General features: G+C 41.9%; 1 protein-coding gene across 1 annotated transcript in view; it reads right to left on the bottom strand.

Moving 5' to 3' along the window:
* Positions 1-18,159, bottom strand: part of gmds (GDP-mannose 4,6-dehydratase) — a 668,214-nt gene that overhangs the window by 419,858 nt on the left and 230,197 nt on the right. Inside the window, exon 6 of the mRNA XM_063069704.1 lies at positions 5,185-5,377. Coding sequence (XP_062925774.1) covers positions 5,185-5,377 — 193 coding nt within the window. The remainder of the gene's footprint in view (positions 1-5,184; positions 5,378-18,159) is intronic.

Below are 18,159 nucleotides of genomic sequence, written 5' to 3'. Positions count from 1 at the left end.
TTCTTGCCTTTTCCCACTTCCACTTTGTACCATACTCTTTGAAAGATTACTAACAGGCCAGACTACAATATCATCAAATATCAGTGCCCAAGAGTGGAGGAGCTGACAAAAAAATCATGCATGCAGCCCAGTCCGTCACAGGAAAAGCCCTCCCCACTATGGAGTACATCGACAAGAAATGCTACCACAAGAAAGCACCTTCAATCACCAGTGACAACCACCATGCTCTCTTCTCACTGCTACCATCCGGAAGGAGGTACAGGAGCCTGAGGTCCCGCACCACCAGGCTCAGAAACAGTTATTACCCTTCAACCATCAGGCTACTGAACTAGCATGGATGACTTCGTTCATCTCAACTCAGAACTGATTCCACAAACAATGGACTAACTTACAAGGACCCTACAACTCATGTTCTCAGTATTATTTATTTACTTATTTATGTTTTATTATTGCTGGTTTTATTTTGTATTTGCAGTTTCTCGTCTTTTGTACATCGTTGTTTGTCAGTCTTTGTGTGTAGTTATTCATATATTCTAATTTATTTCTTTGCTCTACTGTGAATGCCCACAAGAAAATCAATCTCAGAGTAGTATATGGTGACACCTTCATACTTTGATAATAAATTTACTTTGAACTTTGAAATACCAATATTTGCTGACACTTTATCCAAATTGCTTTAGTCATATTTGCCTCAATGGCTAATGTTAGCAGGCGATCCAACTACAAGCAGCATCCCAGCTGAAGCCAAAATGATTGTTGTCTGAAGGTCACATGGCTGCTTCCAGCATGAGTAACTAACTAACTTACCCATATAAGTAAACTACTCACTGAATGAAGTATTTTGGGTCATTGAAAGAGCTTGTTTTTAATTTCAATATCTAGAACCTCAGTATTAGATCCAGATTAAATTTATTGCTGTAACATTTGAAAAGCATGGCTACATGGCAAAACATCTTACTTCATTACTCCACAGTTTCTGGTTTCATGTGCATTGTCAAAAGGGACAGAAAATTCAGCCAGATGTCTCAAGATTGCTCTTGAAAATCTCCTACTAGTTACTTCCAAGCAACTTTAATTTGGAGAATTAACATTTAACCACAGTAAACAAGGCAATATGTGACATGTGTATATTCGTCACTTTGGAGGCTGCTCACACACAATATGAGGTGCACTTGCCAGCTTGTACTGCTTACCCTCCCCTCCACCTTTTTCTGGTTTCTTTCTCCTTTCTTTCAGATCTGATGAGGGGTCTCGGCCCAAAATGTCGGCTTTTTATTCTCTTCCATAGACGCTGCCTGACCTGCAGAGGTCCTCCAGCATTTTGTGTGTGAATTGAAGTGACAGGGCCTGGCTCCAGAAGCAAGGAATGACATGGCATTTGGACGATTCAAGCGCGGGACAGATTGAAAAGGTCAAAGTGTCGGGACTGGAGGTGAGGGACAGGCGGGTTCTATGGATATGTGTGACATAAGAAGGAAATTAAAGAAAGATAAAAACACAGCAGAGGGATGAACAGAATACAGGAAAATCAACAAGGAAATCAGGAGGGAAATGAAGGAAGCAAAGCAAAGATGGATAGCCAAACAATGTACGGACATTGAAGACAGCCTCTCCAACAACAACACAAAGAAGGCATTCCCACTGGTGAAAGACCTTACCAAAGAAAAACAAGCCAAAGTGAACACCATCCAAGACAAAAATGGCAAAAGTCTCACAGAAGAAAAGGAAATAATGGAAAGGGGGACAGAGTACTGTTCAGAACTGTACAACTATCAGAGCAAAGGGGATCCAAGCATGCTGAATGTGCAGGAATCTTCCAATGAGGAAGACTATCCAATCATGCGTGAAGAAGTTGAAATGGCAATACGATCACTGAAGTGCGGGAAGTCAGCAGGAGTTGACAACATCCCTGCTGAACTGCTGAAGCATGGAGGAGAGGCCACGGTAAACATGCTTACCACCATCTGCAATAAGATCTGGCAGACAGGTAAATGGCCGACACCTTGGACTCAGTCGCTGATCATTGTGCTTCCCAAGAAAGGCAATCTCCGACTTTGCCAGAATTACCATACCATCAGTTTGATCAGCCATGTAAGCAAGGTAATGCTCAGAATCATTTTGAACAGACTGAGACCTCAGGCAGAAGACATCATTGCCAAGAAGCAAGCAGGCTTCTGTAAGGGCAGAAGCACCACTGAGCAGATTTTCAACCTCCGCACCCTCTGTGAGAAACACCTTCAGCACCAGAGAGAGTTCTACCACGTCTTCATAGACTTCAAGAAGGCGTTTGACAGAGCCTGGCATGATGCCTTATAGGCCACCATGAAAAAATTCAACATGGTTAGAAGCTGATTCATACAATCCATCAGCTTTACGCCAAGGCAACCAGTGCAGTACTTGCTCAGGGCACCATCGGGGAATGGTTCCATACCTCTGTAGGAGTCTGTCAGGGCTGCCCTCTCCCCCACTCTCTTCAACGTCTTCCTGGAACGAATCATGAATGTTGCCCTTGAAGATCATGTGGGCACAGCCAGCATCGGAGGGAGGAACATCACAAACCTAAGATTTGCTGACGACATTGATGGACTTGCAGGAAAAGAGGATGAACTGGCCAACCTGGTCAGCCATCTTGACAGAGCCTCCACAAAGGTTGGAATGGAAATAAGTGCTGAGACAACCAAGCTCATGGCAAATGCCAACGGTGCCATCATAACAGACATCTCAGTTCATGGTCAGAAACTTGAGACAGTGCAGCAGTTCAAATACCTGGGGGCAATCATCGGTGATGAAGGATCAAGACCAGAAGTCCTGGCAAGAACCACACAGACAGTAACTGCACTATCCAAACTCAAGACAATATGGAGGGACAGCAACATCACCATGAAGTACAAGATCAGACTCCTGCATGCATTGGTATTCTCCATCTTCGTGTACGCATGTGAGACATGGACCCTCACAGCGGAGCTACAGAGGAAGATACAGGCATTGCAAATGAGATGCTATCACAACATCTTGGGCATCTCATACTTGGACCACAACACAAACGAGCAGGTCCGCAAGACCATTCAGCACCACACTGGCCCCCATGAAGACCTTTTCACAACGGTGAAGAAAAGAAAGCTGAGATGGTACGGCCACGTAAAAGATCCAGTGGCCTTGCAAAGACCGTTCTACAAGGAACTGTGGAGGGGAAAAGAAGGAGAGGTAGACAGAGGAAAAGATGGATGGACAACATTAAAGAATGGACAGGGAAAACATTTGCGGTGACCCAGGCTCTGGCACATAACCACGACTGATGGAACAGACTGGTGCCAAGCTTGTCATGATGACGCGCCGACGACTCCACCAGGAGTTAGAGGCGCAAGGGAAATATAAGTAAAATGGGGTGATTTAATATTCACAGAAGAAGTAAAGAACCTCTTTACCTCTGATTTGAAACAAATTGAGTTCTCCCTTTTAAATTTAGTTATCATCTGTGCTGTGTTAGATTATTATTTTTTGCCTGAAAAAATCAATAAAATGCTCGGTCCCTCTGAGGGATAGATTAGATAGACATTAATTTTGCACAATGATGCAATGTAGGTGATATAAATTGGAAACAGAGCATTCTGCCCACCGAGTCAGCAGTAACTATCAAGCACCCATTTACACTCTTATGAATCTCTTTCATTAAACCCACACACCCACACTCCCACTATCCCACCACTGCGCCCCCGCCCCCCCCCCAGGCTTTACGACTCACCTACACTCTAGGGGTAATTTACAGTGCCAAGTTAATATACTTGCCTTTGGGACAAGGGAGAACATGAGAGAATCCAGAGGAAATCCACATGGATACAGAGACAATTTGGAAACTCAAAGAGCACCATTGTTCAGAATTGAATCTCTGTCATTGCACCTGTGCTAGCTGTGCAACTGTGCTCTTAGTAGAATGTAATGATTTGTGATAGTCCACACAACAGATTAGCCTGCCCCATTTGTACAAGTTCACTAAAATCAGCCACTTTGGTGAAGCTTCAAACAGAACGAGCGGATCCATGAGAACAGAAGTTAATTAAACAGAAGAATTGCAACCCTTTGTTAAGTAGTTAAACCTATTACATTACCAACTCTCTTAGCACTCAAGAACAACAGCACAAGTGCGATAGATAAATAAAAGGAGTCATTCGTGCCACTACACCAGAAATCTAGTTGAAAATTCAAACCTTCACTAGTTCACATGCAGCAATGAAATAGTCAAAGTGATCTCATCACCATGTGTCTCATTGTGGAGTGAGCAGTATCTGTCTGTGTGGACTACTGCTGGCCAGTCTGTGCGGGCAGGCAGCCAGTTACCGCGGAGATCTGAAGTTCTTTGCTATTCTCTGGCTTAGCATGGTTAGTTTGGGCCAATGCTGGGATGTAGTAGTTACCCAATGTGTTGACAGACTGTCTGGCTCCTACGATCTCTCCCACTACTGGAACCTGCTACTTCCCGCTATCTTTAAATGCATAGATCTTTTCAGCTTGGTGCTTTCTATGACAACATGTTCAATAACTAACAACCATTGTTGGACAATCCCATGACAACCTGGTCTTTCCAGTAAAGTCATGGATTAAGATTGCTCTCAGATAAATCAATTACTTACCTTTCAACCTTTGGATTCATACCTCCCATACTATGCTGAATCCCATCACCACCTCATTATCCATCTGAATTCAAGATACCCAACACCCCAACCTGTCAGCCTGTGATCTTCTAAATCAAAGGCCCCAAATCAACTTCTTGATCTCCCAGCCAACAAAACTTCACACTCATCCATCACTCTGTGCAATCTCCAACATCCAAACCCTGCCCCTCCCTATCACCCACTGCTGAGTTGTAATAGCCTTTCCTGCACTTCTCATTTCCAATCACAACACAGACTTGATCAGGCCTCATTTGCCAACATCGTGAATCCAGTCTTGGAAGAGTACTGGATGGCATACTTTTGACATTGAAAATGTGCAGCACCCACTGAGTTATTTATGAGCCCTCGATTTATAATACCAACCCCTTACATTAACTTGAAAACAATTTTTAATTGCCAAGTTATAGGTAAACCCCATAACCAAACAAAAATCTTGGGCATGACACTACATTTCAATCAAATACTCTGAACAATGACATACATTCAACACACACAAATACATTAGGATACTTGCCATACGGTGACCGAGGATAGAAAGGGGTAGTCTCCTTCTGAGGAATTTCCTGTACTTTGCCAAAGAGCTCACTAGTGGAGGCTTGGTAGAACTTCACTGAATTAATAAGGCCACAGGTTTTAATGGCATCCAGTAGCCTCAGAGTGCCAACACCATCAACATCAGCAGTATATTCTGCGAGGTCAAAGGAGATCTAAATGAAATGTAAAAATAAATGCGCATTGACAATCACTTTAAATATATTCTGCAAAAAATGTATTGGTTACAAGTAAAATGGAAATTAATTACAAACTAGAGAGTGTACAACATTAGACAAAATCTATTATCCAGTTAATTAGCATTAAACCAAACTTGTATAGGTTAACTCAAGCAAATTATCAAAATATTGGCAATGTTTTAAAATTCATTCATTGTTTCAAGGGATTTTAGTTCAGATACAAGGAACAATATAATTGTAATCCCTTTTGTTTAATTTGCCAGAATATTGAGACATCAGTCTTATTTTAAGCATTAAACATAAAATGTTCAAAGTAAATTTATTTAAAATTATATATATGTCAATATATAAAATGCTGAGATTCATTTTCTTGTGGACATTCACAGTAACTACAAGAAACACAACAGAATCAATGAAAGACCACCCCAACCAATGTGTAAAAGACAACACTGTGCAAATACAAAAAAAAAGAAATTAATAATAATAATAATAATAATAAATAAATAAGCAATAAATGTCAAGAACATGAGATGAAGTCAACTTGAAATTGAGTCTATAGGTTCTGGGAAACTGTTCGGTGATGGGGTGATTGAAGTTATCCGATTGAAGAGCCTGATGGTTGAGGGGTAATAACTGTTCCTGAACCTGGTGGTGTGGACCTAAGGCTTCTGTACCTTCTTCCTGATGGCAGCAGTGAGAAGAGAGCATGGCCTGGATGGTGGGGGTCCTTGATGATGGATGCTGCTTTCCCGTGACAGTGCTCCATGAAAACGTGCTCAAAGCTGGGGAGGGCTTTACCTGTGATGGACTGTGCCATTTTCACTATTTTTGTGGTCTTTTTGTAATGCTGAGCTATTACCTTTCGGATCAGATGTTAAACCCAGACCCAGACTGGAAAAGTGCACAGAAGTTTTCCCTGTGACGTGCTAGTATTTATCCTTCAATATTTAGCATCAAAAATAAAATAATTGTTTATTTATTTTATTGTTGTTTATAGATTCTTTTAATTCTTAAACTGGCACTTTTTGCATTAATAAAGCACCTTCCATGTGATAACAAACATCAACCCTGCTACTATAGCATATTAGCATGGCTAATAGTTTGAAACAAAATTAAACATTATTTTAAAATCTAGTTATGAAATTCCATAACAGGGAGCACATAATGAACAATTCTAAAACTTTAATTAGAAGCAGAAAATACTGGAAATAGTCAATAAGTCATAATTCTGATGAAAGTTCATAAACCTGAACTGTTAACTCTATTTTCCTATCTGTATATATGTCCAGTATTTTGCTTTTATTTCAGACAACTACATCTTTAAAATCTGATGATGTGAAATTTTTAGACAAAATAATAGCCTTCATTACATCTCTGGAAAGAGCTGACATGGGGTCAGAGAATGTCGAATCTTTGTGGGTGGAGTTAAGAATGCAAGAGTGAAAAAAAAACACAATGGGAATCATATACAGGTGTCCAAATAGTAGCCAAGATGTGAGGTTGAGATTGCAAAGGGAGCTGGAAAGGGCTTGCAATAAGGCTAATGTCACAGTTGCAATGGGGGACTTCAATATGCAAGGGGACTGGGAAAATCAGGTTGGTGTCGGATCGCAAGACAGGGAAATTGCTGAATGCCTACAAGATAGCTTTTTAGAGCAGCTTGTGCTCGAGCCTACTAGGGGAAAGGCTATCTTAGGTGTTGTAAAATAACCCAGATTTTATTAGTCAGCTTAACATAAAGAAACCCTTAGGAGGCAGTGATCATAATATAATTGAACTCGTACTGCAGTTTAAGAGGGTAAAGCGTAAGTTACATGCATCAGTAATTACAGAGGCAAACAGAGAGGAACTTGCCCAGAGGATTGAAAGGAGATAATGGTGGGGATAATGGCAGAAAAGAGGTGGCTGAAGTTTCTGGGAATGGTTCACAAACTGCAGGATAGATATGTCCCATAGAAGTTGTTGTTCTTAAAAGGCAGGGCGAGGCAACCGTGGCTGACAACAGAACTTAAGAACTGCATTAAAGCCAAGGAAGGGGCATATAAGGTAGCAAAAGTGAGTAGGAAGTTGGATGATTGGGAAGCTTTTAAAGTCTAACAAAAGGCATATAAAAAAGCTATAAGAAGAGAAAAGATGAAATATGAAGGTAAACTAGCCAATAATATAAAGCAGGATACCAATTTTTTTTCAATTATATAAAGAGTAGAAGAGAGGTGAGAGTTTATATTGAAAATTATGCTTGTGAGGTAGTAATGGGGGCAATGAAAAGGCACATAAACTTAAGTACTTTGCTTCAGTCTTTACTGTGGAAGATACTAGCTGTAGAGGTCCGTGAGTGCAAGTGAGCAGGAGTGAGTGCCATCACTATTACAAAGGAAAAAGTGCTAGGCAAACTCAAAGGTCTTAAGGTGGATATGTCACCTAGACCAGATGGACTACATCTCAGAGTTCCGTGCCTATTCTGGTATATGTCCCCCACTTTTCCTTCGCTACATCAACGACTGCATTGGCGCTGCTTCCTGCACGCATGCAGAACTCGTTGACTTTATTAACTTTGCCTCCAACTTTCACCCTGCCCTCAAGTTTACCTGGTCCATTTCCGACACCTCCCTCCCCTTTCTAGATCTTTCTGTCTCTGTCTCTGGAGACAGCTTATCCACTGATGTCTACTATAAGCCTACTGACTCTCACAGCTATCTGGACTATTCCTCTTCTCACCCTGTCTCTTGCAAAAACGCCATCCCCTTCTCGCAATTCCTCCGTCTCCGCCGCATCTGCTCTCAGGATGAGGCTTTTCATTCTAGGACGAGGGAGATGTCTTCATTTTTTAAAGAAAGGGGCTTCCCTTCCTCCACTATCAACTCTGCTCTTAAACGCATCTCCCCCATTTCACGTACATCTGCTCTCACTCCATCCTCCCACCACCCCACTAGGAATAGGGTTCCCCTGGTCCTCACCTACCACCCCACCAGCCTCCGGGTCCAACATATTATTCTCCGTAACTTCCGCCACCTCCAACGGGATCCCACCACTAAGCACATCTTTCCCTCCCCGCCTCTCTCTGCATTCCGCAGGGATCGCTCCCTACACAACTCCCTTGTCCATTCGTCCCCCCCAACCCTCCCCACTGATCTCCCTCCTGGCACTTATCCGTGTAAGCGGAACAAGTGCTACACATGCCCTTACACTTCCTCCCTTACCACCATTCAGGGCCCCAAACAGTCCTTCCAGGTGAGGCATCACTTCACCTGTGAGTCGACTGGGGTGATATACTGCGCCCGGTGCTCCCGATGTGGCCTTTTATATATTGGCGAGACCCGACGCAGACTGGGAGACCGCTTTGCTGAACATCTACGCTCTGTCCGCCAGAGAAAGCAGGATCTCCCAGGGGCCACACATTTTAATTCCACATCCCATTCCCATTCTGACATGTCTATCCACGGCCTCCTCTACTGTAAAGATGAAGCCACACTCAGGTTGGAGGAACAACACCTTATATTCCGTCTGGGTAGCCTCCAACCTGATGGCATGAACATCGACTTCTCTAACTTCCGATAAGGCCCCACCACCCCCTCATACCCCATCTGTTACTCATTTTTTATGCACACATTCTTTCTCTCACTCTCCTTTTTCTCCCTCTGTCCCTCTGAATACACCTCTTGCCCATCCTCTGGGTCACCCACCCCCCGTCTTTCTTCCCGGACCTCCTGTCCCATGATCCTCTCGTATCCCCTTTTGCCTATCACCTGTCCAGCTCTCGGCTCTATCCCTCCCCCTCCTGTCTTCTCCTATCATTTTGGATCTCCCCCTCCCCCTCCAACTTTCAAATCCCTTACTAACTGTTCCTTCAGTTAGTCCTGACGAAGGGTCTCGGCCTGAAACGTCGACTACACCTCTTCCTACAGATGCTGCTTGGCCTGCTGCGTTCACCAGCAACTTTGATGTATGTTGCTTGAATTTCCAGCATCTGCAGAATTCCTGTTGTTTACTTCTCAGAGTCCTGAGAGGGGTTGCGAAGAGATATTGGATGCATTTGGTCATGATCTTTCAGGAATTACGTGATTCTGACATGGTCTTGGGGGCCTGGAAAATTGCAAATGTCACTCCACTCTTCAAGAAGAGAGGAAGACAAAAGAAGAAATTATAGGCCAGTTAGCCTAACTTCAGTGGTTCTGAAAGTGTTGGAGTCCATTATTAAGAATGAGGTTTCAGGATACTTGAAAAGTAATGATAAAATAAGTCAAAATCAGCATGATTTCTGTGAAGGGAAATCTTGCCTGACAAATCTGTTAGAATTCTTTGTGTTGAGTCTGTGGTAAAGAAGGCAAATGTAATGTTGGCATTTATTTCAAAGGGGATAGAATATAAAAGCAAGGAGATAATGCTGACACTAGTCAGGCTGCACTTCAAGTATTGTCAACAGTTTTGAGTTCGTGGATGTAACTAGCAGGGTGGACAAAGGAGACACAGTAGATATGATTTACTTGCATTTTCAGAAGACATTTGATATGGTGCCACACATGAGGCTGCTTAACAAGATGAAATCCAATGACATTACAGGAAATATACTGGTATGGATAACGGAATGGCTGACAGGCAGGAGGCAGCAAGTAGGAACAAAAGGGGCCTTTTCTGGTTAGCTGCTGGTGACTAGTGGTGTTCCTCAGGGGTCAGGACTGGGACCACTACTTTTAACATTGTTTGTCAATGACTTAGATAATGGAATTGATGACTTTGTGGCAAAGTTTGCAGATTATACAAAGATAGGTGGAAGGTTAGGTTGTGTTAAGGATGCAATGCAATTGGAAGATTGGACAAAAAAAGTGGCAGATGGAATATAGTGTTGGGAAATGTATCATAATGCATGTTGGTAAAAGGAACAATAGTGCGGACTATTATATAAATGGGAAGAAGGTTCCAACATCAGAGGTGCAGAGGGACTTAGGAGTCCTCGTGCAAGACTCCCAGAAGGTTAATTTACAGGTTGAGTCTGTGGTAAAGAAGGCAAATGCAATGTTGTCATTTATTTCAAAGGAGACAGAATATAAAAGCAAGTAAATGCTGACACTAGTTAGGCTGCACTTCAAGTATTGTCAACAGTTTGGAGCCCCATATCTCAGAAAGCATGAGTTGTCATTGGAGAGAGTCAAAATGAGGTTCACGAGGATGATTCCAGGATTGAAGGGATTAACATATGAGGAGCATTTGGCAGCTGAGCTTGAACTCACTGGAATTTAGAAGAACGTGGGGATGGGGGTCTCACTGAAACCTACCGAATGCTGAAAGGACTAGATAGTGTGGATATGGAGAGGATAGTTCCTATGGTGGGGGTATCCAGAACTAGAGGGCATGGCCTCAAAATTGAGGAGTGACCTTTTAAAACAGAGGTGAGGAGGAATATTTTTAGCCAGAGAGTAGTAAATCTGTGGAGTGCTCTGCCATAGACTCCGGTGGAGCCCAAGTCTGTGAATATACTTAAGGCGGAAGTTGATCATTTCTTGATCAATCAGGGCATCAAAAGATATGGCGAGAAGTCAGCTGTATGGGATTGAGTGGGATTTGGGATCAGCCATGGTGGAATGGTGGAGCAGACTTGATGGGCAGAATGGCCTAATTATGTTCCTAAGTCTTATGGTCTGATTGTCAGCGAGGAGGATGTCTCTTACAGTCTGCACAGACTGTGGTCGCCAGATGGGGAAGTCAAGGATCCAGTTGCGGAGGGAGCTATAAAGGCTCAGGTTTTGGAGCTTGTTGATTAGAAATGAGAGTATGATTGTGTTGAACACTGAGCTGTAATTAGTAAACTGCAGCCTGGTGTAGGTGTTACTATTGTCCAGGAGATCGAAGGCCAAGTGGAAAGTCAGTGAGATTACATCTGTGGTAAACCTATTGTGGAGATTAGATTAGATTATGAGGACACACAGTCCTCTTTTATTGCCGTTTAGTTATGCATGCATTAAGAAATGATACAATGTCCCTCCAGAATGATATCACAGAAATACAAGACAAACCAAGACTAAAAAAACTGACAAAAACCACGTAATTATAACATATAGTTACAACAGTGCAAAACAATACCATAATTTGATAAAAAAACAGACCATGGGCATGGTAAAAAAAAGTCTCAAAGTCTCTCAAAAGTCCCATCGTCTCACGCAGACGGTAGAAGGAAGAGAAACTCTCTTCCTGCCATGAGCTTCCAGCGCTGCAAACTTGCCAATGCAGCACCCTGGAAGCACCCGACCACAGCCGACTCTTCAGTCTGTCCGAAAACTTTGACCTCCGACCAGCCCTCCGACACCGAGCACCATCTCTGCCGAGCGCTTCGACTCCAGCCCTGGCAACAGGCAATAGGCAAAGCCGAGGATTTGGGGCCTTCCCCTTCGGAGATTCTCGATCACGCAGTAGCAACGGCAGCAAAGCACATTGCACATTGCAGTGGGTCCAGGTCCTTACTTAGGCAGGAGCTGATTCTAGTCAAAGCACTTCATCACAGTAGGTGTGAGCACCACTGAACGATAGTCACTGAGACAGCTCACCCTGCTCTTCTTGGGCACTGGTATGATTGTAGCAGTTTTGAAGCAGGTGGGAACCTCCGACTGCAGCAGTGGGAGATTGGAGATGTTCTTGAACACTCCTGCCAGTTGGTTGTCACAGGTTTTCAGAGCACTACCATGCACTGTATCAGACCCTGAGGCTTTGCGAGGGTCGACCTTCTTGAAAATTTTCTAACATCAGCCTTCAAGACCGAGATCACAGAGTCACCAGATGCTGTAAGGATTCGCAGAGATGTAATTTTAGTCCCCCTTTTAAAGCATGCATAAAAAGCTTTGAGCTCATCTAGGAGTGAAGCATAACAGCCATTCATGATGTTAGGTTTCACATTGTAGGAATAAATTGTCTGCAACCCCTGCTTGAGTTCATATGCATTCAACTCTGTCTCTAACCTCAGTTGGAGTTGATATTTTGCTCTTAAAATTGCCTTCCATATGTTGTACCTGAACTTCTTGTATAGTTCTGGATCAGTGGGCTTGAATGCCACAGATCTAGCCCTAAGTAGGCTACAAATCTCCTGGTTCATCCACAGTTTTTGGTGGATTCATGACTTATCCACACAGGTCTTAATGAAATCAGTGGTGTATTTATTCAGATTCGAACATGAATCCCTGAATATTGTCCAGTGCACCAACTCAAAGCAGTCCTGTAAGCGCTCCTCTGCGGCCCTTGACTATACTTTCTTGATCCTCACTACTGGTGTTGCAGAATTTAGTCTCCACCTATATGCTGGGAGTAAAGGTACAGCCAGGTGAACGGACTTTTTAAAGTGTGAGTGTGGGATGCTATGGTATGCATTCTTAATGTTGGTATACCAGTGGCCAAGTGTGTTGACTGCTGTGCTTCCACAGATGATGTACTGGTTCAGAGACTTCTTCAAGTTCCTAGTAGTTATCGACGAAGGAATTCATCCAGTGTATACTGCTGTATTCTTCTAGATGACTATAAATGAATAAAATCAGTGCAGACACCTAGTACGGCTTTCATACAATTCTTTCGATGATTGCATCCTCCAGATTTTCATTTTCTTTCAAGATTATTGTCGATACCCTCAAATTCTTCGTTGTTCCTTACTTGCTAAAGTAGTGAAATCATTTCATTTTTTTTCCCCCAGAAGTTTCTGGCATCTCCAAGCCTGAATGCTTGAAACCACAGAGAGAACAGTTCTGAACTGCCTTACTGTTTATCTCATGCCAACTATCAGTGACAAAAATCACTGCTTTTTGAACACAAACTCACGCAAATAATGCTATTAAAGAACTTTGCTCTAAGCACACTGTAGTGTCTAATGGCCCCACAAGCGCATGCAACTGACGTCGTTGGAAACTGATCGGCAACAGTCTCCTGTCCCAGTTAAGCAGTATATTGTCCCAAATAAATGAAGGAGATCCTGGCTATATTCTCAGTTAGTTTTTGTTCTTTAAGAGTTGTCCCAAATAAACAACTGGCCTGATTAACTGATGGCCCAATTAACTGTAATCCACTTTATTTAGAAGGATGGAAACTGCGATTGATGTCTGCACAAAAGTAAGCGCTTCTATTATGTTAACCTTAATCTGAAATATTCCAACTAAATTTAAAATAATAACTGATTTCAGTACAACTGCTCCCTCCATTTTGACCCATCTTATTCACACTTAGTAAAATACGTGTTTCTTACCCCTCTCCCACTATAAATACATTATGCTCTCGTGTGGCACTTTTTAAAGGAGTTGGGCTGTTATAAGTTTCCATGGAATGACCAATGCATATTTTAATAAATGTGTAATTATTGTCTGGGAAAAGATAACTATTTTATTTATCTTTTTGTGAACTTACTAAATTAACTGCCTATTATGAAAACATCGAGGATTCTCTATTGACACACCCTATGCACTCACGGGTATCACATGCTCCAGGTGAATGACTAAAATACATTGTATTGCATATGACAAAGATATAAGAGTACTGAGAAATTAGAAAAATAGTAGTTAATTTACATTTTTAAAATCTATTGACAATATTTTTTCCTGTTAGTGAGTAGCGAAGCAGGGCTGTTTACAATTAATCCACAGTAGTACATATGAAACCTCATCTCACTGTTAATTGTGATATTACTTAAAAGATCATAAAATCAGAAAAAAATTGTGACACAGAAGGTGACTATTCTGCTCATGTTTGAGGCAGTTAAAATGAGCTACCCATGACTAATGAAGTATACATACAAGAAAAGGAGATTGTATTTTATATTAGACTCTCTTATGTTTTCAAATTAAAAATATGCTCATTAGATAACATGAATGACTCTTTAGATTAAATGTTCGATTCCAGTGCTGCTGTTTATCACAATGTTTTAATACATTAGTAAACTATTTTATTTAAAAGAAAAAGTTTTTACTAACTGTTAAAAGGTTTCTGATCATTTCCATTATATTATTTCCAGTGCAAAATTATAAAATCATTAAAAACTTATCAGGCAAACAAATGGATTTAGGAGGCAAAATGAATTTTGGTGAAAAAAAAATTGAGAATTATTTTGAGAAGCTAGTGTTAGGATAAGTTACAAGGGGATGAATTTGTTGGTCTAGCCAGCCTTTTCCTGTTGTTAAGATTTCCTATGTTCTGAGTGCATTTGCGAACAAGGAAATTGTACTGCTTACGTGAAAAGCTGCTTTTTTCAACTTCCTTCCCAAAGAGACTTCCTTATTAGTAGGTGGTATGTAGGGTGGGGGACAAGTTTGATTATTTTAGAAGGTTTGCTAGTACATCCTTTGATCATCAATGTGTTCTTTCAATTCATGTCCACTATTGTTCAGTCCAACATTTTTTTTCTCAAATTTACTAAATTCTTACACAACAATGAATAACTTCTATTACAATTGATAATTCTTTTAATCCTCAATAGAAAGGAATTTTCATTATTTTCAGAACATCAGCTACATATAAAGTGTGGTAAGCTATTACATTATGTTTTCTTTTAATAGAATGGCTTCTTTACCAGAGTTTTCAGTGACAGGAAACAAATTTAGAAATTGATTGTTAACAATGGAAAGAGTTTAAAATTCAATTTGAAGTTTGAACTTGGGCCAGCCTCAACTTGTTCTTTCATTGTATCTCCTCAAAAGTCTCGAATCACAATTGTGGCACTTTTTGTTTCTGTACGTATGCTGCGAAAAGTAACTCTGCAGAATTCCTCAGGTTGCGAGAAGGTGTAAAATGCCATTGGGAAACTGCATCTGCATGGTGTCCTATAGTGGTTCCTGTTAAAGTGACAATTTCCATGCAAGCACCTGAATAGATGTCAAGCACTCTTCGGGTCTATCCACGACTTGCCTGATGACCTTCGCTGAACACCTACGCTGTCCACCAGAGGAAGCAGGATCTCCTAGTGGCCACACATTTTAATTCCACATCCCATTCCCATTCTGATATGTCAATCCACGGCCTCCTCTATTGTCGAGATGAAGCCACACTCAGGTTGAAGGAACAATACCGTATATTCCGCCTGGGTAGCCTCCAACCTGATGGCATGAATATTGATTTCTCTAACTTCCGCTAATGCCCCACCTCCCCTTCTTACCCCATCCGTTATTATTTATTTATTATTCTTTCCCCCTTTTTTTCTCTCTCTCTCTCTCTCATGATCACTCCTTGCCTGCTCTACATCTTTCTCTGGTGTTCCCCTCCCCCTTTCTTTCTTTCTCCAGCTTTGTTTCCCTATAGCCAATCAACTTCCCAGCTTTTAGCTTCATCCCTCCCCCACCAGTCTTCTCCTATCATTTCGGATCTCCCCCTCCTCCTCCCTCTTTCAAATCTCTTACTATCTCTTCTTTCAGTTAGTTCTGACGAAGGGTGTAGGTCCAAAACGTCGACTACACCTCTTCCTGTTGATGCTGCCTGGCCTGCTGTGTTCTACCAGAATTTTGTGCGTTGCTTGCAATACAAGAGATGGGCAAACTCTTTATGGAGGGAACAGATAGTGAATGGCTTGGTTTCATTTTCCTTGCTGACTCACTTTAGCTTCTCATTCATCGGCTGTTCCTTTTTTAGAATCAGAATCAGAATCCGGTTTATTATCACCGGTGTATGTCGTGGAATTTGTTAACTTAGAAGCAGCAGTTTAATGCAATACATATAACCATATAACAATTACAGCATGGAAACAGGCCATCTCGGCTCTTCTAGTCCGTGCCGAACTCTTACTCTCACCTAGTCCCACCGACCTGCACTCAGCCCATAACCCTCCATTCCTTTCTTGTCCATATATCTATCCAATTTTACTTTAAACGACAACATAGAACCTGTCTCAACCACTTCTGCTGGAAGCTCATTCCACACAGCTACCACTCTCTGAGTAAAGAAGTTCCCCCTCATGATACCCCTAAACTTTTGTCCTCTAATTCTCAATCCATGTCCTCTTGTTTGAATCTTCCCCACTCTCAATGAAAAAAGTCTAACCACGTCAACTCTATCAATCCCCCTCATAATTTTAAACACCTCTATCAAGTCCCCCCTCAACCTTCTACGCTCCAAAGAATAAAGACCTAACCTGTTCAACCTCTCTCTGTAACTTAGGAAATGAAACCCACACCGCTTTACATAACATAGAAGAAAAATAATAAATAAATAAATCACAGTATGGGTATATTGAATAGATTAAAAATAGTGCAAAAAAAAACCCAGAAATTATATATTAAAAAATGAGGCAGTGTTCAAGGGTTCACTGTCCATTTAGGAATCAGATGGCAGAGGGGAAGAAGCTGTTCCTGAATCACTGAGTGTGTGCCTTCAGGCTTTTGTACTTCCTACCTGATGGGAAAATGAGAAAAGGGCGTGCCCTTGGTACTGAGGGTCCTTAGTAATGGATGCTGCCTTTCTGAGTCACTGTTCCTTGAAGATATCCTGGGTACTGGGTATTTTGTAGGCTAGTACCCAAGATGGAGCCAACTAAATTTACAACCCTCTGCAGCTTCTTTCAGTCCTGTGCAGTAGCAATCCCCACCCCCACCCCAGCTCCACAGTATATCAATAGAAGTTTTTGAGTGTATTTACTGACATACCTAATCTCTTTGAACTCCTCATGTAGTCACTGTCATGCCTTCTTTATAACCGCTCAATATGCTGGGACCAGGTTAGTTACTCAAAGATCTGGACACCCAGGAATTTGAAACTGCTCTCTCTCTCTCTCTCTCTCCACTTCTGATCCCTCTATGACGATTGGTATGTATTCCTTCATCTTACCCTTCCTGAAGCCCACAATCAGCTCTTTCGTCTTACTGACGTTAAGTGCCAGGTCGTTGCTGCAACACTACTCCACTAGTTGGCATATCTCACTCCTGTACGCCCTCTCGTCACCACCTGAGATTCTACCAACAATGGTTGTATAATCAGCAAATTTATAGATGGTACTTGAACTATGCCCAGCCACACAGTCATGGGTATAGAGAGAGTAGAGCAGTGGGCTAAGCACACACCCCTGAGGTGCACCAGTGTTGATCGTCAGCAAGGAGGAGATGTTATCACCATTCTGCACAGATTGTGGTCTTCCGGTTAGTAAGTCGAGGATCCAATTGCAGAGGGGGGTACAGAGGACCAGGTTCTGCAACTTCTCAAGCAGGATTGTGGGAATGATGGTATTAAATGCTGAGCTATAGTTGATGAACAGCATCCTGACATAGGTGTTCGTGTTGTCCAGGTAGTCTCAAGCCATGTGAAAAGCCATTGAGATTGCGTCTGCCGTTGACTTATTGTGGCAATAGGCAAATTGCAATGGGTCCAAGTCCTTGCTGAGGCGGGAGTTCAATGTAGTCATGACCAACCTCTCAAAGCATTTCATCACTGTAGATGTGAGTGCTGTCGGATGATAGTCATTAGGGCAGCCCACATTATTCGTCTTAGGCACTGGTATAATTCACTGTAGATGTTTATGCTACCAGGCAAGTCATTAAGGCAACTCACATTATTCTCCTTTTTAACTTGCATTTTCATAGTTTTGTGAGAGTTAGGAGGGCATTTACAATATATCAGATGTATTAATAGTGGGCAATGCTTTAATTTAGCCCAATAAAGATGGAAATGATCACTTTCAAACTCCAGAAATGGATTTAGTGTAACTTTTAGGTAACTTGCTGCACCCAAATGCACTGATGTCGGGCATTAAACATGTGAATGCAGGAAGCTTTTGTTTTTGCACTTGACAAAACTGATTCAGGAGAAATGATGAG

This window comes from Mobula hypostoma, chromosome 17 (assembly GCF_963921235.1).
Source record: "Mobula hypostoma chromosome 17, sMobHyp1.1, whole genome shotgun sequence".
Lineage (NCBI taxonomy): Eukaryota > Metazoa > Chordata > Chondrichthyes > Myliobatiformes > Myliobatidae > Mobula > Mobula hypostoma.
This window is presented reverse-complemented; position numbering and strand designations above follow the sequence as displayed.